The sequence below is a fragment of the Neltuma alba genome, unplaced genomic scaffold (genome assembly GCF_004799145.2).
Source record: "Neltuma alba isolate B1F8T4 unplaced genomic scaffold, ASM479914v2 tig00002004_pilon, whole genome shotgun sequence".
Taxonomy (NCBI): domain Eukaryota; kingdom Viridiplantae; phylum Streptophyta; class Magnoliopsida; order Fabales; family Fabaceae; genus Neltuma; species Neltuma alba.
In genome coordinates, this window is record NW_021632703.1 from 1 (window position 1) to 23,187 (window position 23,187).

Here is a 23,187-nt window from a genome sequence, read left to right on the forward strand (position 1 = left end):
TTGGAATCCTTTGACAGGAAGTCAGCACGGAACTTGCACCATTCAACAAAGGCTCTTGTGGTGAATCTTCGCTTAAGGTATGTCAGTTCTCTATAAATTGTTCAAATTCATCATTCTCAAACTCCGTCCATTGGTGACCTGATTCAATGTTATTCAGGGGCTGCAATTCATTACTGAAACGACAGAAACAGTCGAGAAATCCGTCTCGGACACAAAGAAAGGTGGTATCAGTTTTGCCAATGAAAAAGGCCCCATCTCGAGAACAAGAGTACGCAGATCATTTCCGGTTAACATTTCTCTGGGCGAGGACATCATGGGTTAGGTGTGAGATTAACCCTTTGTTTCACCATGATTGATTGGCTGGCTCGTTGCCTGCTTGGTTCTGCAGGACTGAAATTCGTGAGAACTTCTTCCCATGGGAAACATAAAGTTATCTCAATTCTTTAAAGGGTCATTTACAATTTTATAGGTACAAAATGACGGGAAACAACTCAGTATTAATCAAACAAGACAATGCACCGGCGGTTTTATTTTATTTATTGATGATAAAAGGAAACAGAGAGGTTGGAGGAAAAAAAAATGAAAGGGTCAAAATCCCATGTCCACGTAAAAGTAACAGTTCCATTGATTCTAGGATCTCTCTTGTATATATGACTTGAAAACAGCTCGTTTGGTTCGTGGAATCAATGAGAATGTAATAGAATAGATTGTAATGTAATAGTGATTAGGATAAGCTTGTTGGTACAATATTGAAGGGGGTATGTTTTTAATATTTTCTTAAAGATTGATAAATCAAAAAGACAAAAATGCCCTTTCAACGAAAAAGAAAAGGAAAGGCCGTTCCTCCTTCCGGTGCTTCTTTCTCATACCTAATCAACTCAGAAAATCTCATCAATCTTCATACAAAATCAGGAATTGTTCATAAAAAGCAGCAATGAAGAAAAGTTCAGGCTTGTTTGGAGCTGTGATTTATAAGTACATTGCCATAAATTGAGATAAAACTTTTTTAACATGTTTATTTTATACTTATTTCATAGTTTATAAATCATAATTAAAAAGTTGTTTTTAAATTATTCCAAGTAATTCCTATGGGATTTATAAATGAGTAAGGAATCGGTTGGTTGAAAATGGAGATTTACCAATGGATTTGGTGGTAAATGTTTTACAAGTTCTATGATCTTTGAGAATGGGTGGGTTAGCAAGCAGATTTGGTAGTGGACTCGAGTATTGGAGGAGAAAAGGTCGTTGACCGTCGCTGCGGGGTTTGATGGCATTTGATCTTGGTTGATTTGAATGATGGTGTCCGATGGCATTTGAAGTTGTTGATCTGGATGAAGGTGGCAGTAGGGTATCGTTTGCTAGAGTTGGTTTGAGATGAGGAGAAGAAAGATGATGGAAGCCTGGGAAGGGTGAGGAGCATTTGAATAAAAATTGGATTATAGCATATGGGAACGGGGATTACATAGCCCCCCCCCCCATGTGGGGATGCATTACATTGAAACCAACCAAACAATAGGAATATAGGCAAACACCATAATTACATATAATCCCCTTTTATGCATAATCGAATTAGGTCATTAATAATTGGGTTAAAGTGTAAAATTTATCTTGAAAGTTTGCACTTTGAAATGCTGGGTATCCGAAAGTATTTTTTACCTGAATATCGCCTTAGTCGTTATCTAGGTTAAATTTGATCGTTAGATGACCAACTATGTTGAGTTGGTGAAGTGCAAATTTGCCTTAAAAATTTTTATTGAAGAGCGCTTGGTATCCGGAAATTTTGAAATTGTAATAATGTGGCCCCAACTATTATCCGTTTTAAATTTGACTATTAATTAACTAAATATATTGAATTGATAGGTCCACGTGTGATCCACTTTATTTTTTTAAGGTGAAGATTTAGTACTAACTCTGGAAAAATCATTGCTTCTATGCTTTCCAAACCTGTGGCTATGTTTGAAATCGACCTCATCATTTATATCTTTTAAAAATTCTTGCAAGATTCTTCTCTACATATATTATTTACTATATTTTTATGCTTTACTTTTGTTCTTATAAAACGTACTAAACTAAGAACGAATGAAGAAATAATAGATGTGTGAAAAGAATTGTTTTTGTGTTGGAGAAATGGCATAAGATTATGAATAAAGAATGAAGTGAATCACACATGAACCTATCAGCTCAGCACATTTGGTTAGTTAATAGTCAAATTTAATATGGATAACATCTAAGGCAAATACTGCTACAATTTAAAACTTTTGGATACCCAACGTTTTTGAACAAAAACTTCTTAGACAAATTTGCGTTTTAACTCTAAAAAGAAAATGATGTGAACAATACATGGACTAGTCAACTCAGCATAGTTGATTAACTAACAGTCAGACTTAACTTGGCTAACGGGCAGGGAAAAATTGCTATGGTTTGAAAACATCCAAGGCAATATTGAATCAACAAATACTTTCGGATACCTAAGGCTCCCAAACACAAATTTTTGGAGCAAATTTTCACGTTATCCGTTAATAATTTACACGACCAGGCCATATACCAGATTCTTTTGAACACTAATCTTTGGATGAACTCTCAAGACGGGTGCTCAAGGTTTGAGAAACTAAATCGAATTGGAAATCCGCTGGTCTGTTTGGTAAATCAACGAACTAGACTCTAAACTCGCCAAATTGGCTTGAATTTTGAACGTGAGAAAAGACGGGTTTCTACTTGAATTTGGATCTCCTCGCGTTACGGCAGGAAAATGAGCATTCTTCGGCATAAAATTTAACAATCCAGTAAGAAGTATGAATGGCGCGGTTCCATTTGTACAGGCCCAAAAAAAAGTTCCACTTGCAATAATTTGATTTATTTTTTCATAAAAGAGTGCATCTAAATATAAATTCTACATAGTGACGTGACAATTAATATTAATTTGAAGAAATAATTTTGAGGAGACTGTTCTGTGAAGTTCATCTGTAGATTGAGTAGGTGTTTACGCACAGAAACATGAGCAAAAATGAAATCAAATAATGGTTTTAAAAATAATTTTATGATATACGAAACAAGCATTTTCCTACTCTTAAAATCACTTTTAAAAAGTACTTTTATATAAGTCGACATAAAACTTATCTTACATACTTATTTTATATACCATATAATTAATTTTAAAATTATAGTTTGATGTCCACTTAAACATCTTCAAAATAAATATATGAAAAAATTTTAACTCGGAAAACATTTTTTAAGTGCTTTTATTGACTTCAAACACCGTGATTTTCTTATCTTTTTAGATCTGTTGGGCTTAGGCCCCGTTTATCACCCAAACAAAAAACCTCATTAGTGACTCGACGATTTTGAATTTGAAAATAAAAAATTTTCAATGCGGAGATGAACAGAGGAGGAGTGTGAGTTTATAAACCCCTCAATTTCTTACTCGGGAAGCAAGAGTGACTAGGTGAAGATGTTATTTTACTTGTATTTTATAATTTGTGTTGTATTAGCCGCAATACACCCTTTAATCCTTTCAATTCTTACAATTTTTCTATCAAACCAAACCAGCTTGTCCCCCTCGAAGCTACTACGAATGATATGCTTATTGTATAGAATCTTGAATAAAAAGTATTACGTATCACTTATATACACAATATAGCTCCCTTTAAATTATATCTTAGTTCAAAATCATTTTAAGGTATTCTTTATTGATTTATTCATGAAGTCATAATGGTATTTCCATAAAAATTAACAGTGGGTAAATAAAGAAGAGGTATACTCTAATTACTAGGAGTATTGATAACTTAAAAATTATGATGCATGCTTCCGTGCTTCCTAATTCAATGTTATTTATAAAAATATAAGGAAATCAATTTTCTTTATGAGTAAGAATATTCTAATATTTATTTTTGTATATCTTAATAGATAAATTTAATTAACTTAATTCAGAAATATTTTATTTAAGCAGTAATTGTGAAGTATCCAGTTGTAACTTGCAAACCATGAAGCTCAAACATAAATGTTGAAAAATTAATTACAACTCAGTTAAGTCTTAGAATCTTAGCTGCATATATTGAAATTAATAGCAAATGAAATTATAAATTGGGAATCAAATCAAAACATTTAAAAGAATTAACCAATCATTTCTTTTTACTTTTAGAATTGAGTAATTTGGAATTTATACTTGAGATTTTAATATTATAACTTACAGTATATTTGCAATTAATATTTCATTATTTACAAATGAGTTTTTAAAATTGGGAAATTAAATTTTTAGAAGTTACAAAACTTTCATCATTTAAAAATGAATTACAACTAATATTTTAGGATTTATAATTGAGTTCCTTACATTTACAATTGATCTTAGTTAATTTGAAATTAGGATACTAACTCTGATCCTTAATACAAAAGTTTTTTTTTTACTTTTATTTTAATCCTAAATATAAAATCTCAATCCACTTTGTCTCTTATATTTATTTTTTTAAAGTAATTTTTATAATAATGGTAGTTCTAACCAATACTAGTACACTTGATCAATAAAAATATTTTAAGAAAGATAATACATATTTATTATAAATAACTAATTTAATTAATTTTTTTAATCTATTTAAATTAGTCTAGTCTTCTATCCGATTTTGTAATTTCATGATTCAATACTGTGTAATCTATTCAATCTTGAATAATTTTGAACATGCAGTGACAAAATATTGATATTGACAGAAAGGAATCAAATAAAAATAAAATGGAAATCACCTCTGCCCGCGTCAACTTCGCGGATGGTCTGCTCGAGTTCGTTAGTTTCAACAATGCCCGCTTTGACCCTGAGGAGCCATGCCACGCTAGCGATGGAGGGGACGAGCGACGTGGCATCAGACGTAGAATCGACTGCGTAGAAGGTTCCAGCAGCTCAGGAAGCTTAAATAGTCGAGCGTCGTTAAGGAAATCTCTCTCTCAGTTCTTTTTCTCAGTCTGTATTTAACTGTGTTTATCTTCCTTCTTCGTGAGTCTCTGAATCTGTTCTTGTGTCAATTGAATTCCCATCGATTTGTTGTAGCTGGAAGTGATATCGACTGATACTCAGCATTCCCGATAAGCTTGAGTTCGTTCAGATCATTCGCGGAAAATGGCATCACGAGCGGTTCAAAACTCCAAAATTCTTATCCTTGTCCCAGCTAGTGAGCGTTCTACTTCATATCTCATTCTTAAATTCCTCCTGTTTGATTTAGATTGTCGGTGAATTTCCGGCCAATTCAGCTCCTAACTTTGTTTTAGCCGTGTGATAAACTCCTGAAGTCTATTTTGTTGATTAACTTGCATGACACTGGAGATTCTCTTTATGGTTTAAAGACTGAACAAGAAGCTCGCAACTTCAATCCCTGCAGAACTTTTATACAGAAAAAGAAAACTTTTCCTTTTTGTCCGTCTCATTACTTACATGACACTTTTTGTTTGTCTCATTGCTAATTTGCTCAAGAAGGAAAAAAAAAAAAATGGTCCCTCTTCATTCATCACTGTTCATTAACTGATGAGAACTTCTGCCCTTTTCTTGGTACAAGTTCTGTTCTTTCTTTACTACTTTTTAGGTTGGTCTGGCTCTGTTGTGCGGAGGAACCAAAGGTCTTCTGATCTCATTGCACAACTTCAGGCATTACTCAAGGATTATAATGAAGCTGAGTTTTTACCCGGTCGATGTGACACTGCAGCCATTGCCGCTCTGGTATTGCAAAATTATCAATGTTATCTGGTGGCTTCCTTGTCTTCGTGAAATTCTGACTATTTTCTGTTGAGTACAAGTCAATGGGGCGGGCCATAAGAAATTGATTTTGGGGGAACTAAGTGAAGACTGTAAGATATTTGTTTTCATATGAACGGCAGATCCATGAACTAAAGTTGGGGTAAAGAAAGCCGATTCTAATTCAAAAGAACCTTCCAATTCCTCTGAATGTCCGCAAGGGGCACCCCTCCCCCTTCTACACAAAAAATAGAAATAGAAATAAAAGAACAACCATTGGTAGAAATCCATAAATGGAACGTGAAAACAGTTCTCTTTTAAAGGGGATGTGGCAGAAACCTGTAATGAGTACAAGGCTGGAGAATGTTATGTTCCCATTGTTTCCTGAAACCCGTAAACTTCATGGCTACAAAGGCCTGTCAATCAGATGGACAAACCCAAATCTCATCAAAGCAACCAAACATATATTCCAAATCTGCTAAATAAGGACTTATTGTCTTTACTTCGACAACTTGCTTTGTCATAGCTAATGTTAGAAGCTAGCTCAGTGGATCAGCTCCACCCTGACCTATTTCCCATATGAAGAAACCTTGTGATGAATAGGACAGGAGTATCTTTGGTGATCTATTTGAAGGAAGAAACCTTTATTTTACCCCATAACTTCGGATTTGATTACTGTTTCATTGCAGGATAATTCATCATAAAACTTATATCTTTAGAGGGAATATATCAATTAATGCACATCAAACCTGCCTGTTTTAACTTCAGATTCGGCAGCTAGCTAAGGAGATTAGGGAGCTGACCTTATCCAATCCTGCAGTCACCTTCAACTGCAATTGTTCCTGTAATGGTACGTAGAATGAATTATGTTTCATTTTGTCATGAGTTTTTCATTTTTCCCCCTTTCATGTGTTTGTGCTTTCAAGGCCTCAAACAAGTAACAACCATTTCACCACATAATAGTGCCATGTGTAGGCATAGTTCAGAACCAGTTGCGGATACTTGCAAGTGCTGAAGCAAATGCACTTTTGTGAAATGAACTTTTTGTTTTGGAACCCCAGTTGGATAAATCTTCCTGTTGTTGAAACCTTTTGGTTTGGAGTGGTCGGAGAATTTAGGCAGTGTCTTCAATCTCTGGAGGGTCTCCTAGCAGCAAGTTTCAAAGTGTCATTCACCTTTGGCTTTTTCAATCCATTGATGATGCCTGAAAACACATTCCCTTATTTTATAGGAGTTTTCCCATTTTTTTGGTGTTCTCATCGTCTTGCCTGTTACTGTCATGTCATAGAAGTATAGTGCGATTTGATATGATGACAAAGTAATATTTTTCTCTATCTATCAGGATTTCTATTGTCTAACTATAAAAAGTTGTTGATGTGAATCATTCGCACATAGGGAGTTATGCATCTTACCTATTGCCAGCCGCTGCATTAGTAGCTATGGGATTTTGTTACATGTGGTGTAAGGTGAGGCTATTATCTAATCTCAAAATTGTATATATCTGCAACTGAACTGATGGTAGAAATTATATGCAATGATGCTATTAATGCATTTATTATTTTTATGTCCATCTTTCAGGGATGGTCATTTTCTGATGTAATATCTGTGACAAAGCAATTGGAGAGTGTACCTGAAAAAATAGATGTAAGTCGCATCTGCTGACATAAAAAATTTCACAGTTTAGCCATTTTACATCTGTGTTGATTGCTGAACAATTTTGTTTAATCAATATGTGCAGTCAACTAGAGGGCATCTAACAGAGAAGCTAGAAGTTTTGAGCCTGAAAGTTGAGGAGCAAATTGAGTTAAACCAGCTTAATGCTAATGATGTAAGAGATGGCGATTTTCTTTACAACATGGCTAATTATCTTAATGCAATTAATACAAGTGGTTGGATCTGAAGAACGGACTTTCAAATATAGGATCAGTCAAATGAACTGTTTTCAATTTTCTCCCCAGATTCATTGGATTGTGACTAATAGGATCAATATGCTCGTCCGCCTTTATAGTCTGAATTGCCTTGTTTAAATGGAAACTGATATTGTTACTTTTTCATGGTAATATTCAACTTTAACTTTACTTGGCCCTTCCTAACATTAGTATCCCACGTGGACTATCTCTGCAGTCAGTTTTAAGAGCCAGGTCCTTTGCTATTGGTAAAATTTATGTCTGGCCATATATGGAAGCAAGTTACTGCACGCTTATTTATTTTTATTTTCATTCAGGTGAATGAAATGAAGTTAAACCTTTCACAAATTCAGCTTGAAGCCACCAATGAAAAGATTTCCAGGATGGTAAATTATATTTCTCGTAGAGCACTTTAAGCATCTAATTTATTGGAAGGATTACATTGTCAATGTTGTGACTTTAATCTATTTGTTAACTTTATAGGACGAAAAGCTCAAGCTTGCTGAAAGCAAACAGGTTATTTATTTAACTTTGCAGATGCATGGATTAACTACCAGTATTTGTTCTGATTTACACACAAGCGGGCATGTACGCGCATAATTTTATGATTTTTAAACCTTTTTTCTTTTGAATTTTTCATGCAGGATAAGACTAACGAAGCTGTCTGGCGTCTGTGCCAAAGTACTGTTGAATCTTATGAGGAGCGAGACAGAAAAATCTCAGAGGTCAGATTTTTAATTTTTCTATATTTATCGGCTAGGATTCTTCATCTTCAAGGTCCATGCCCATTAACTCTCTTTTTCCTTCTTTTTTTTTTTCTGTCTTGCTAATTTTGGTTGCTTGAGTCATTTGACAATTGACAGGGAGTCAGCGCAGAACAGGGGGAATCATCAACTTTGGTATGTCAAATTTTGTAAAAATTCTTCAAGGCAAAAGTGTGCTTTTGTTTTTTTTTTTTTAAATTTTACATGTAAGGTTTTAGTTTTCTAACCATATCATTAGTTCTATGAACAAAAAAAATATTTTCATTAGAAGTTTAAATATTGAAAAATATTTGCAAATACTAACATATTGAATTTGATTTTAAAAAATAATAATGATGACCACCAAAAAAAAAATCATCCTTTGAGACTAATGGTATAAGGGTTATAAGATTGAAAAAGATACTTTATAAAATTAAGAGATCAAACTTTTATTTTACCAGAATTAAGAGATCAAACTGAATGTAAAGTTAAAAAATCAAATAGTCACTTTTGCCATTTGAATCATTCTCGAACTTTGTTCAATGGTGACTTTTGATTCGATACTGTTCAGGGCTTGCAGATGATTGGGAAAGAAGGCACCAGTTCGAAAACAGTCATACAAGGACCGTATCAGATTAAAGCTCCTCAGGATGGGGACGCCGTTGAATGGGTGTGATTAAAGGATAAATATCCGCAATTGATTTTTCAAAAGAATTTTCAATTTTGGGAACGTAGGTAAATTATACAAGAATTTAATTCTACAGGGGGATTGGTGGTAATAATTTAGAAAATTATAGGCGCATCTTAATTGCATTTCAGCTATTTGATATAACTAAGGGTAAACATTTTTGTATACTCTATGGTTAAGCATTTGGCTGTAGGGATGGTTTAAGGAATTTTGGCTGGAGCCCTTTGCTTCAGATTCATAAGAACTTCCGGGAAGTATGAAGTTTTGGCAATTTTTTAAACAGGAACCTGTTGTCTTGACTGATAAATCAACGAATTAGACTTAAAAGCTCACTTATTGCTTTGAATTTGGCAAAAAATAAGTTCATATATGAATTCGGAGCTCCAGATGTTATTGCAGGAAGATGCGCATTATTTTGCATAAAATTTTAAAAATCCAATCAATATGAATGGTTCAGAATCTTTGGCCCCCCAAAAAAGGGTTCAGAATCTGAAGATCTATTTGTAGCTTTTTTAAAAAAAATTATGATAATAGAGTGTATCTTAATTGTCAGGATTGACTGGATCATTAAGAATAATTTAAACTTTTTAGGTTGAATAAAAAATCAAAATTTCTCTTTTGGAGGAAAGACACTTTGTGGTTTTGGCTAGCTAGTTTGGGTTGAGGTTGACCAAATTTTATTTCAGAACTTTTAATATAAAAACAAGTTTGAAAATATTATTTTATTTTTAACTCTGTTTTAGAAATATAATCTATATTTTTGTTAGCTCTATTTTAGAAATGTAATCTATCTTTCGATTCCTTTCCATTCTTATATTCTTTCTAGCAAAGAAAATATTTTTTTAAAAAAAGAAAAAACCCCTGCCATTGTTTAAGCAATTTCTATTTTATGAGCAGGATTATGTCATATCTGCAAACAAGAAATCTCTAAATCCCATGAGTCGGTATAAACATTAACTTCGGAGTCTCCTTTAAACAAGGAGGTGTCCTTTAAAATTGCTCTAGAGTTCGGATTTTGGTCCCAACTGCCCCATTGCTTTTTTCCTACTCTCCAAATGCTTTTGCTTTTTTTTTTCCTAAAAAAAATCATTAGCTTTTACATAAAATGAATCAAATTTTGATATCCCATAAGTCAAAATGGTGTTATTTTCAATTTTTTTAATGATTTTTTAAAAAAATTGGCATCTAAATTTAAAAGTAACAGCACCCATTTTAAAATGTTCTTTAAAAAATCATTAAAAACAACACTATTTTTTTACCTATGGGATACGAAAATTTCACTTGTTTTACGTAGAATCTAATAATAAAAAAATTTGAGAAATAGAAAAAAACTGAAAGACAATAAAAGAGGTAATAGAGAGATGGGACATATGATGCCCTAAACCCTAAAACTTCTCATTGTTTCTTTGTATGAGTAGTGCATCATCTAAGCCCGTCCTATTTTGTGACAAACCATTGGGTCACACCAACAAAACCATTGTACAAAAACATCTTCAACTTCTGGGATGGTTTGTCAAAAAAAAACATCACCACCTCTTTTTGCTAAAAGCCAGGATTTACCAATAAAAGCCCTTTCTATGCACATGCCATATTCCAAGCTGCTCACCTCCACTTAATTCTTTCTCTACAATTTTTAACAAATTTGAGCTGCCCCGATCTTCCCAAAGTTCTCATTGTTAATTTTTGTCAACATAAATCAAAACTTCCAGCCTGAAATTTTCGAAAATATTTGGAAAAACATATGGAAGAGTTCTCTTTACTGAGAATATGGCTAAGCTATCTTTAATATTTCCATGACAACAACTGCAATAAATCACTATTAACATACATATATAATTTTCTTAATTTTATAGTTACTTCATCTCTACAGTATTTATATTAACTTCTGTGAAAAAAAATTCCTGAATAATAAATCATAGAATGTAAAATTCATTTATATATATGGCTGATATTATATTGTAAACTAAACTTACAGTTTAATTTCGTTATTCAAAATGCGCCAAAAAAAAAACAGCACACTAAATACAATTGCTTAATAGCAAAAGTAATAATTAAAAATGGAAAATAATTGTTGGCAAAAAATACTAAAGAAAATAAATAGTAATTCTTTTGGCCAAAAGGAAAAGGGATAATTAATTTGATGGTACTTAGAGGTTCATCATATTTTGAATTGAGTCCCTCTAGTTTTAATCAATTAGGGCGTAGCTTCTCTCCTCTGCCCGTTCTCTCTGCTGCCCTCCACTACCTCCCTCCCTCCTATTAAAATGTTACACCTGTACTTCAAGTCAAGAGAATTGCTAATTTTTATTTTTCACCAATTATAAGTATTAGCTCAAAATAATTATACCTAATGTGAAGACCGATTATAAAGTACTTGTAAAATCTAGTTTATAGTATAAAATAGATTTTATATTAAGTGTCAATAGTAAATTACTCTAATAACAACATCACCATTTATTTTTAGATGAATTTAAGACTGGGTGGATATTTTTTTGGTAAGTTTTTATTTAAAGTCCATAAGAAAAGGTGTGTATAATTTTTTTTTTTTGTGGGGTTAAATTCCATATGCCATTGCAATAATGTAAAGAGGTGCGGTTAGGCTGACCTGGGACACACGGGAGTGAGCGTTTGATAGCCGGAGAGAGGGGGAGGCCGTGATAAAGGGCATGAATGAGGAATTGGTGTAATAGTGAGCGGGCATCGTGGTAGCGCCACGTGTCACAGACTTTGGCGGCTGAGTGCTGAGAGAAACTTTGACCGTTAATGTTGAAAGAAACTCTGCCTTCGAACCCATATGGGGCCCACCCTGTTATACGCACGCGCCGTAATTAATTCCAACCAATTCTCCTCGTATTTGTCTCATAGTGATAGAAGCTTCTCTTGGAAGAGACTTGATTAATTAATTGATTGTTGTGAAGATGAGCAGGGATAAATTTTGGGACAAATATGAAATCAGAAAAAATAAAAAAAAATCTCAACCTGTCTTCATTATATTGATGTCATGATGTGTTAAAGGGGTCCGAAGTAGTGTTTATTGATGTAATCAAATCTTCTAGTTTTCTATTAGCACATTACTATCTGGTTCTTAATATAAGGTTTTGTTTGATTTTTATTTTGATCCTAATTATAAAACTCTAATTTATTTTATCTCTCATATTTATATATTTTTTTCCAAAATAATCCCTCTAATAATAATAGTTATAACCAATAAACTTGATTAGTAAGGATATTTTAAGAAAGACAACATCTATTTATTGCAAATAGCCAACTTAACTTATTTTCTTAATCTTTTTAAATTAGTTAACTAACTCTTATAATTATAATTAAATGTAATATCAAATAAATGACGCTTTTTAGAGGAAAGAGGACAGTGCCATCAAATTTCATCAATAAACTCTCACTCATGACTCAGAGACTGCCGCATTGTACCAAAACTAGTTATGTTCAAGAACCAAAAAGTACACCTATTGAAACAAATGACAACTAAGAAGACTTGGAAACCAGACAAAATAACAGTCAATAAGACCAGACGCATACACAAAAGATGAGCAGGAAAAAAAAATCCCAGAAAAGAAAACGCAAAAGAGAATCAGAATATTGAAATTCAGCCAAGGTCGGTTAGTCAATTTTTTAAAAAAAAAATTAGAGGGGTAATGACCTAATATTACAAGATTTACAATTTCTACTTAATGACCTGATGTTAAAATCCAACTATGAGGCCAATGGTAGTAAATCAAACTAATAAACCGGTATATCAACCTCATATTCGGTCTAATCAAGAGCTTTGGACCGGCTGATTAGGTTGAATATTACCTTTCCCTCCCCCCCCCCCCTTTTTGATGAGTATGATATAGCATCATTTTGAGTTTTTTTTTTTAAAAAAAACTTAGCAGTCCTCCAAATTTGTACTTTAATATTTCTATTTTGTTGGATTTTGTATGATTTTATGTTTTGTTTCGTTTACTCTTTTTAAGATTATATATACAAATTTATGCATATTTTAATTAAATTATATTATTTTAATCATGATTGTATTGATCTTGATTCAATCATTATTAAATCAGTGACCTTTGAATTACTTCCTCATTCCTCAACTAGTTCTATATAATTAGCTAAAAACAGCAACCAAAGAAAATATTCATCATATCAAATAATATTCCAGAACATTCTTGTAATAATTAATTGATGTCCCTTCTATTAGTTTTGGTGAATGGTTTAAGAAACATCTTTAATCCAGAGATGATTTGTTACGATCGCTGTATATGACTCAAAAGACTGCCGTGTTCGAGTCCTCTTTCAAAGTAGATCCACTTTGTCGTTGTTTAAACTCAACAAACAAGTTTCCGGCTGGGACACATGGGCCCTGTTTGGGAGGGTTTAAAAAATTCCCTATAAACAGTTTTATGTAAATGAAGACAAAACTCCTCTCACATACTTATCTTATATTTCGTAAATCACTATTAAAAAACTACTTATAAACTATTTATAAACTGTTTTAAACGGCTAATAAGGTTGTGTACGACATCACAGTGACGAAATAATCACCAAAGCATGAAAGAGAGCTGTTTTTTTTTCCGTCTAACTCATACTTCTACTCAGTTCATTGTATTGGGGAAACAAAACTCTTAAATAAATTAAATACCATTCTTCTCTCTGATGCCCACTTTTAGTACATTCATATGCTTTTTGAACTTTTTTCTGCCAAATTAACGGGTTTGAGATTTTACTGCAGAATCTTCGGAAATTCAATTCTTAAATGCTCTTCCCATCATAACAAAAGAATTAATAACAAGTCTTCCTCTCCCACTCAAATTGTTTCCCATCTAAAGGTGGCGATGGTGGTGGAAAACAAACCACACTTTTCCATGAAAAGCCATACCGTTTCAATCAAACAGAGCAATATTTACGACTTAGATTTAACACCATAGCCTCTAAGTCTTCCTCCTCTTGGTCCAGCCTTAAAATATAAGGCCTCAAAAGCCCAGCCCTTATTCCTGCAGCCCAACTTTGTCTCCCCTGTAACCTTCTTGTTCTTAGCTTCCTTTTCTTCTTCTTGTTCTTCAAAATGCTTTCAAATGCTCTGCAATGGCTGAGCCATGTGGGCATGATATGGCTTCAAGCCATAAATGGTACAAACAACAACTTCCCTGCATATTCCTCTCAGTTAAAGCAGCTTCTTTCTGGTATCCCTCTTACAATGTTTCCCTTTGTTTTGGTACTTCAGTATGTGTTCCTTCAGAGTTAGTGAGACGCTGGATTTTCCTGGTTGTAGTTTTGAATGATCACCTTGTTAGATCTACTAGGATGTTCTAATTTTGCCTGTTACTCTGATGTTATAAAAGTAGAGTGATTTTATTATAATGACAGAGTAATATTTTTCTCTATCTAAAAGGGTTTCTTTTTTCTAACTATAAAATGCTGTTGGTGCGAATTATTTGCACATAGGGAGTTGTGCGTCTTACCTATTACCAGCTGCTGCAATAGGAGTTATGGGTTATTGCTACGTGCGGTGGAAGGTGACACTATTATTTAATCAAAAGATTATGTATATCTCTGCAATTGATCTAGAAGCAATGGTGGCATGTAATGATGCTGTTAATGCATTCATCATATTTTTCCTCTATCTTTCAGGGATGGTCATTTTCTGATGTAATGTTTGTGACAAAGCGTAATATGGCCAATGGTGTTGCAACCGTGACCAAGCAATTGGAGAATGTAAATGAAACATTAGCTGTAAGTTGCATCTGTCGACATAAAATTTTCACAGTTTGACCATCTTACATCTGTGTTGGTTGCTGAACAGCTTTGTTTAAACGATGCATGCAGTCAACTAGAAGGCATCTAACAAAGAAACTAGAAGTTTTGGACCTGAAAGTTGAGGAGCAAAATGAGTTAACGCAGCTTATTGCAAATGATGTAAGAGATGTTGATTTTCTTTACAACCTGGGCAACTCTATTAATGCAAGAAGTTGTTACATATGAAGAAGACACCTCTAAATATAGGATCAATCAAATGAACTGTGTTTCAAGTTATTCCTCAGAATCAATGAATTATGACTATGAGCATCTGGATCAATATGCCTGTTCTCCTTTATGTTTTGAATTGCTTTGTTAAGATTGAAGTTGATGTTGTTACTTTTGCATGGCAAAATTCAACTTGAACTTTGCTTCTTGCTTCATAACATTAGTATCCCTTGTGGACCGGCTCTTCAGTCAGTTTTAAGAGCCAGCTTCTTTGGTAATTGCAAGGTTCATCACAGGCTATATATGGAAGTTCGTTCCTGCATGCTCATTTGTTTTTATTTTCATACAGGTGAATGAAGTGAAGTCAAACCTTTCACAAATTGGGGGTGATTTTGAACTCATCCGTCAAATGATTTCCGGCCTGGTTAACTACATTTCTCCCCTTTTTAAGCATCCAACTAACTTGAAGTATTGCATTGTTGGAGTTGCGACTTTAATGTATTTTATTAACTTGACAGGAAGGAAAGCTCAAGCTTGTTGAAAGCAAACAGGTCATTGATTTAACTTTGCAGTTACATGGATTAACTATTATTGTCTAGAATATGTTCTGATTTACATGCGCATGCGTGCTCACATATGATTTTTCACCTTTGCTTCTTTTGAAATTTCCATGCAGGACATAACTAACTCAGGTCTCTGGTATCTGTGCCAATTAGCTGATGGGTTTAAAGAGTAGCCAAGCAGTAGAATATTCAAGGTTCGATTTTTCATCTTTCTATACCTATCCACAGGTCCATGCCTGTTGAGTTAACTTTCTTTCTTCTTCTCCCCCCCCCCCCCCGGGGTGCTAATTTGATTGTTGGAGTCATTTGACAGGAAGTCAGCGCGGAACCTGCAAACCATTCAGCAAAGGCTCTTGAGGGTAAATCTTCGCTTAAGGTATGTCAGTTCTCTATAAATTGTTCAAATTCATCATTCTCAAACTCCGTCCATTGGTGACTTGGTTCAATGTAATTCAGGGGCTGCAATTCATTACTGAAACAACAGACACAGTTGAGAAATCCGTCTCGGACACAAAGAAAGGTGGTGTCAGTTTTGCCAACGAAAAAGGCCCCATCTAGAGAACAAGCGCACACAGATCATTCCCGGTTAACATTTCTCTGGGCAAGGACATTATGGGTTAGGTGTGTGATTAACCCTTAGGTCCCGTTTGATACGAAGCATTAAAAATGAGGGATTGGAATTGTAATTACAACTGAAAAAAATCATTGAAGTAGTACTTAGTATAAGTAATTGTTTGTTATTTGGGATTAAACAAACCCATAAAGGTGGGATTGGGGAATACCACTTCCCCCGTGGTATTCTCCAATCCCACATATATGGATTTGATTAATCCCATATATTAAACAATCTCTTATACTAAACACTCTACTAATAGATTTTCTCAATTGTAATCTCAATTCCAATCCCTCATCTCCAGTACTTCCTACCAAACGCAACCTTAGTTTCAACGATGATTGATTACCTGGCTCGTTGCCTGCTTGGCTCTGCAGAACTGAAATTCGTGGGAACTTCTTCCCATGAGAAGTATAAAGTTATCTCAATTCTTTAAAGGGACATTTATAATTTTACATAGGCACAAAATGACGGCAAAACAAACTCAGTATTAAATAAACAAGAACAATATTTGGTCCCTCAAATTTGGGCCAGTTTTGGTAATGGTCCCTGGAATTTAAAATGTATAGTATTAGTCCCTCAAATTTTGGCCATTACAAAACATTAGTCTCTGGTACCTTTACACCATTAACTTTGTTTGAGATGGCACTGACACTGTTAACACAATGAGGTGGTCATATAAGCTGGCACATATATGGATCTTATCTGGAAAAAAAAAAGAAAGAAATAAATAATAAATGGGTTTGAAAAAACGCACTGACCGGAAAGCAAAGGGGTTACTACATATGGAGGGTCGATGAAGGTCAGGAAGGGCAAAGGCTGGAAAGGTTCAGCGAAAGCACTCTAGCGAAGGTAAGAAAGGTCCAAGAAATCAATATTCACGGTTCTCGCTTCTCTTCTGTTAATTCTTAGGTGACCAGTACTATAAAAATTTAAATCATCATCGCCAGTCACATATACTACAACATATTTCGATCATATGTTTTTGAAACAAAGATCAGGTACCTGAAGTTAGCGGCTCAACTCTCATGTGGGCCAGTTTCTATGTTTGTGGGATGCCCCTATGGTGCAAAGCTAATAGAACCTTCAATTAATTGATATCTTTCATTGGGAAGAACCATCCATCCCAATTAGATGTGTGTGCATGTGATCTCTAGAGTTGTGAGAAATCATGAATTGATGGAGTTATGCAATTAAAAAAGAAAATTATTAATGTGTAGAGAGAGAGGATACGTGCTGTTACAAGACGAGGTTAATGAACGATCCCACACGATAACTAGTCTTCTCCCATTCGTTTTGCTAATTATCCAACGAGCTACATCTACATTAAAGTAGAATATATATATCTATATATATATCATCTCTGTATCAAAGTGGAATAGGTATATATGTAGTGTATTAGGCAATCTCTGAATTAAAATACAAACCGAAATGTGGGCCATTGATACTAGCATGAAGAATGGCCATTAATACTAGCATGATCTTTATTTTATTAGCTCTGTTTTTTGTCTCAAAAACAGAGACAAACAGAGATGTAATTTGAGTTGTACCTTAGGATTATTTTAGTTGGATATCATAAATTTTACTAATGTCCTGACAGTATCATAGTTGGATATGATAAGTTTCAATTGCATATAATAACGTTGGCAAGGCATAATCAATAGAGTACACATTATAAAGTGGAATTGGCACCTGTTAAAACGGTTTTTTTTTTTTTTAATGACACGGTATATAAGCTGCAAGTTGAAAAAACATTAATTTACTTATGTTATTCCAAGATCTTATAACCACAGTATATGGCATACTTTGAAGATGAATCCATTGTAAGTAAGCAAGCTAGCTTGAGTCTTGGGCACCATTCTCTCTGCCACACATAAAATATACCACTTTTTTCTGGAAATAAAATATGCCACTTGGACCATGGAATTGTATTTTTCTTGAAGATGAATCCATCATAAGGTGAATTAGTGGGAGAGATCAACAACGTGCTTGGTGACGATAAGCGCCCATTTCGTTTCAACGGTCCCTTTCTTTAGCTTTAATGTCCTGGTCATCAACCCACAAATGTGCCAGCATATGTGTCCACCTTATTAGGTTAACGATGTTAGTGCCACCTCGGACGAATTTAACGGTGTAAAGGTATCAGAGAACAACGTTTTGTAAAATACTATGTATTTTAAATTTCAAGAACCATTATCAAAACTGGCCTAAATTTGAAGAATCAAAATTTATATTAACCCGAGAGGTTAGGGGTAAAAAAAAATCAAAGGAAAATCCCATGTCTACGTAAAAGTAACAGTTCCATTGATTCTAGGATTTTTTCCTGCATATATGATTTGAAGACAGCTCGTTCGGTTCACGAAATTAATGAGAATGTAATAGAATAAAATGTAATGTAATGGTGATTACGATAAGTTTGTTTGGTACAATGTTGAATTGGGTAACTAAATATGTTTTTGATATTTATTTAAAGATATAAAATCAAAAAGATAAAAATACCCTTTCAGCTAGAAAGAAAAAGGAAAAAGCCTTCCTCCTTCTGATGCTTCTGTCTCACACCTAATCAACACAAAATCTCATCAATCTTCATATAAAATCTTGAATTATTCATAAAAAGCAGCAATGAAAAAAAGTTCAGGCTTGTTTGGAGTTGCAATTTATAAGTATGTTTATATAAATAGAGACAAAAATTATCTCACATGCTCATTTTATGTTTATTTCGTATTTTGTAACTCATAATTAAAAAGTTTTTAAGTCATTTCAAATAATCCCAAAGGGATTTACAAATAAGTAGGGGAGTGGTTGGTCCAAAATGGAGATTTACGAATGGACTTCGCGGTAAATGTTTGACAAGTTCTACAATCTTTGAGAATGGGTGGTTGGCAAGCAGATTTGGTGGCAAACTCGAGTATTGGAAGAGAAGAAGGTTGTTGATCGTGATTGCGGGGTTTGATGGCATTTGATCTTGGTTGATCTGAATGATGGTGTTCGATGGTGTTTGGAGTTGTTGATCTTGATGAAGGTGGTAGTAGGGTATCGTTTGCTGGAGTCGGTTTGAGAAGATGAGGAGAAAAAAGAAGATGATGAAGGGGCAAATTTAGCTTGGCGGCAGAGTTCTCTGGAAAGGTTTAGGGCTAATATTGGGGGTTCTCTGTCGATCGAGGCTTGACACAGAAAAGGGGAAAATTCTTGCCTTCATGGTTTGGATTCCTCATGCTTAACTCTTTCTTTTCATTCAAACTTTCATTGATGCGGTCATAATTTTCTTTGGCTTTTACATTTCTGTGAATATTTTCGTTTGAGTTTGAATAGTAAATTTGTTGATGTTCAACTATGCAAATCTGTCATAATGCTGGTTTGAAAATTCTTTTTCAGTCTATGAAATATTTAGTAAATGTTCAATGTAAGTATTAATTTTCAACCTTTTCAGTTTTCAGTTTGCTTTATGTTACCGGCGAAGGAGGAGGACAATGGAAGGGGCCAATGGTGATGGTGGCGCCGGTGGGATGATGATAGAAACTGGAAAGGATCAGTCATGAGGAGGAAGCGAAGGGACGATAGTGGGTTGGAAGAGTTTTCATAATTTTTTAGATTTTTCAGTTAGAATATTATTATTCCACGTATGCACCCATGTCAGCATCATTTTTCAGTCAAAATGTTCTCTAACGGTTATCGTTGAAGCAATTAACGGCGTAGGCATTATTGTCTCGTTTTCAAAAGCTCATGCGCATTTTTGTACTTAACATTTTATTTTGATGTCTGATACTTTTTTTAGATACTACCTCCGGTCTTTAATATAAGACCCTATTTGATTTTTATTTTGGTTATAATTATAAGACCCTAATCCATTTTATCTCTCACATTTTTACATTTTTTTTTTCAAAGTAGCCTTTCTAACAATAATAGTTCTAGTTAATATACTTGATTAGTAAGGATATTTTAGGAAAGACAATATCTATTTAGGACAAATAACTAACTTAACTTACTTCCTTAATCTCCTCAAATTAGTCAACTGACTCTTATAATTAGGACCGGAAGTAGTATTACAATAGGTAAATTTGCCCCTTCACTCATAAAAAAAGCTAGGGATTTAGGCAAACCTTCCTTAGGCAAAGCATCTGCAACTCTGTTTTGTAGCCTTGAAATATAAGCGACTTTCAAATCCCATGAATACTCCATAAAAGCCTTAGATTTGTATCATCATCAGGTTATATCTATCATCAACAGATACAATAATGATCATATCTACAAGATTCCTAGCATCAGATTCCAAAGTGACTTTTCTAAACCCAAGGTCCCAAGCAAGCTGTAGGCTTTTAAAGATTGCCTATTCCTCTGCTTCAAAGACTGTACAAATGCCCAAAAAATGAGTGACGCGCGCAATCCAATTTCCACTACTATTCTAAGAACTCCCCCACATCAACCTAGGCTAAAAGAAGATGAAACGGCACCATCAACATTTAGTTTTATCCAATTCCCTGGTGGAGGTTCCCAAATTGCAGAAACAGATCTATTCAATAACAAAGCACTTTCCTCCTCCTGTACGTGGGCATAACTTCTCCAAGAATTCATAATAACAGAGCTCGGGCCTGCTGGTTTTTCGAACTCCACGTCAAACTTATATCTCCAAAGCCATAATTTCCAGACTGTAATCCCCCATATTTGACTCCAGCAACCATCCTCCATAATTCGCAAGTCTCTTTTAAGATTTAGAGCGAACCAGTCACCAAGCCAAGGTGCAAAGAACTGAGAAAGATGCCTCGGATTAATTAATCGCAGCCACAATTGTCTTGCATAATCACAGTCTCTTAATATGTAAAGAACATCTTCACAACCCGCATTGCAATAAGAACAATTAGTGGAGGTTGGAAACTATTTGCTCCTCCTAGCATTAGTTGGTAGGCGATTATTAAAAGTTATCCACATGAAAACTCTAACTCTTTCAACACCTTTCCATTTCCAAATGAGTTTAAAAATTGGGCTGTAAGCATTTTCTGGGGGTTCCTCAAGCATAAAGTAAGCAGTTTTTATAGTGAACGTGCCATCATTTGTTGCATTCCAAGCCAAAATGCTGTTCCCAGCTTGAGCCAAAGGAGGGAGGATCGTTATCAACTTCTGTGTTTGTTGCCTTTACTTTGGGCTTGTCTGTCTTTTGAGATTTGTTGGGCTTAGGCCCCCGTTTATCACCAAAAAACAGTCTTCATAGTGACCTGACCATTTTTTAATTTAAAATATACTACCTCCGGTCTTATTTATAAAAACTAGTTAACTAATTTGAGAAGATTAAGAAAAAAAATTAAATTAGTTATTTGTAGGAAATAAGTGTTGTCTTTCCTAAAATATCTTTACTAATCAAGCGTATTGGCTAAAACTATTATTGTTAGAAAGACTATCTGGAAAAAAAATGTAAATATGAGAGACAAAGTGGATTGGGGTCTTATATTTAGGATCAAAATAAAAGTCAAACAAGGTTTTATATTAAGAACCAGAGATAGTATATATTTTTCACTTCAGAGATGAATAGATAAAGGGTATGAGTTTCTAAATCCCTCTACTTCTTACCCGGGAAGCAAGAGTGATCAGGTGAAGATGTTATTTTGCTTCTATTTTATAATTTGTGTTATATTAGCCGTAATATACCCATTAATCCTTTCAATTCTCACAATTTTTCTATGAAACCAAAGCAGAATGTCCCTTTCAAAGCTACCACGAATCATACGCTTAATATATAGAATCTTGAATAAAAAGTACTCCTCCGGTCCTTAATATAGGACCCAATTAGAAGGTTAATCTTGGTCCTAAATATAGGACTCCTTTCTCATATTTTTTCATTCTTTCCTAAATTACCCCTATTAGATAATTAAATACCACAATAATACTCATTATTCATTAATAATACACATATATATTTTATAAAGTGAATGAATACTTATTACTTATTGATTCCACACATACATCAATTTTACCATTTTATATTTTTAATAAAATAATTTAAACATTTTAAAAAAATATTTTCATACAAATACCCATTCAAGGTAATTGGATTTTTTTACCTCCGAGGAATAGCATAATAATAATCATACTATCTATTTTCTTTGTGCCCAGAAAATATAATCTTCTATTTATATTTTACCCAATCAAACAGAAAAGTTCCTGCCCGAAGAAAAAAAAATAATTCTTTTTCTTATAAACAGGAAAATAAAAAACAAATAAAGAAACAGAAACAAAACATTGAATTAAGTTACACCCTCTCGCTAACCCAAAAATTCCTCAGGTCCAAGAGTAATAACCAAACCATTAATGACATAAAAGCAATGTGATATTACAGAATTAGAAATCAAATTAGTAATTTATCAGATTCCTAGAATGTTCTTAATTTTTCATTAGGATAACAATAAGCTCTGAAGTCCTGAAAGCATATTAATACCATCATCTGCGCCAATTTCGTCACTGTTCAAGTCCAAGTTCAACGGCATTGAGTCAGATTGATTCTCAACAGTGGTCACTTATAGCAAGCAAAATCTGAAATCCAGAGAAGCAACACTGATGAACTAAGCAAGCAAAACTAAAATCGATTTCATACCAAGTTAATACCAAGTTTCGTTTCACACTGATCAGAAATGTGGACACTAATCCAGAAAAACAACATCAACAATTAAGCAAGCAAAACTGGAATCGATAAACATCTAAAATCCAGAGAAACAACATTGACGAACGAAGCAAGCAAAACCGAAATCTGACGGAAATCCAAAATCTAGAGACAACATTGACCGCAAGCAAAACTGAAATCGATGGAAAATCCGAAATCTAGAGAAACAATATCAACGAACCAAGCAGTTGATGAGTGAGACCGACAACTTGGACGGTATGTGAGCCAGGAGAACTTGAACGACGTTGGTACCGGAGGAGGCGAGTTAACTAGACTTGAATTTTTTTCAAATGTCAGTTTCTTTTTAGAAGTGTAAACCGAGAGTATTTTGGGATATCTATACTTATTAC

The 23,187-nt window shown here is 34.0% G+C and overlaps 2 protein-coding genes across 5 annotated transcripts; both read left to right on the top strand.

The window, feature by feature from the left end:
• The first annotated feature begins 4,836 nt into the window (after positions 1-4,836).
• LOC114715289 (uncharacterized) lies at positions 4,837-9,125 on the top strand. Of its 4 annotated transcripts, none has more exons than XM_028900089.1 (11): positions 4,837-5,153; positions 5,535-5,695; positions 6,479-6,560; positions 7,106-7,176; positions 7,289-7,354; positions 7,449-7,538; positions 7,935-8,003; positions 8,101-8,133; positions 8,262-8,342; positions 8,481-8,516; positions 8,932-9,125. In XM_028900089.1, exons 1-11 carry the CDS (start codon positions 5,102-5,104, stop codon positions 9,034-9,036), a joined length of 846 nt encoding a protein of 281 aa, XP_028755922.1. In that variant the 5' UTR covers positions 4,837-5,101; the 3' UTR covers positions 9,037-9,125. The 4 variants fall into 4 exon arrangements, with proteins under 4 accessions (XP_028755922.1, XP_028755926.1, XP_028755941.1 ...); XM_028900093.1 differs by having other exon boundaries at positions 5,562-5,695; XM_028900108.1 differs by having other exon boundaries at positions 8,463-8,516; positions 8,941-9,001.
• A 5,027-nt stretch (positions 9,126-14,152) lies between these two features.
• On the top strand, positions 14,153-15,768 carry LOC114715216 (uncharacterized). The gene is made up of 7 exons (XM_028900016.1): positions 14,153-14,288; positions 14,494-14,564; positions 14,680-14,781; positions 14,875-14,964; positions 15,362-15,436; positions 15,531-15,563; positions 15,689-15,768. Exons 1-7 carry the CDS (start codon positions 14,153-14,155, stop codon positions 15,746-15,748), a joined length of 567 nt encoding a protein of 188 aa, XP_028755849.1. The 3' UTR covers positions 15,749-15,768.
• The last annotated feature ends 7,419 nt before the right edge of the window (positions 15,769-23,187 follow it).

What these genes read in the sequence shown, in the direction of transcription:
- LOC114715289 (XM_028900089.1), top strand. Translation starts at nt 5,102, where the DNA reads ATGGCATCACGAGCGGTTCAAAACTCCAAAATTCTTATCCTTGTCCCA. An exon ending in ACCAGCTTAATGCTAATGAT is followed by an intron (nt 7,539 to 7,934) that starts GTAAGAGATGGC and finishes ATTTTCATTCAG; the next exon opens with GTGAATGAAATGAAGTTAAA. An exon ending in AGCTTGCTGAAAGCAAACAG is followed by an intron (nt 8,134 to 8,261) that starts GTTATTTATTTA and finishes TTTTTCATGCAG; the next exon opens with GATAAGACTAACGAAGCTGT.
- LOC114715216 (XM_028900016.1), top strand. Translation starts at nt 14,153, where the DNA reads ATGATATGGCTTCAAGCCATAAATGGTACAAACAACAACTTCCCTGCA. An exon ending in ATTGCTACGTGCGGTGGAAG is followed by an intron (nt 14,565 to 14,679) that starts GTGACACTATTA and finishes TCTATCTTTCAG; the next exon opens with GGATGGTCATTTTCTGATGT. An exon ending in AGCTTGTTGAAAGCAAACAG is followed by an intron (nt 15,564 to 15,688) that starts GTCATTGATTTA and finishes ATTTCCATGCAG; the next exon opens with GACATAACTAACTCAGGTCT.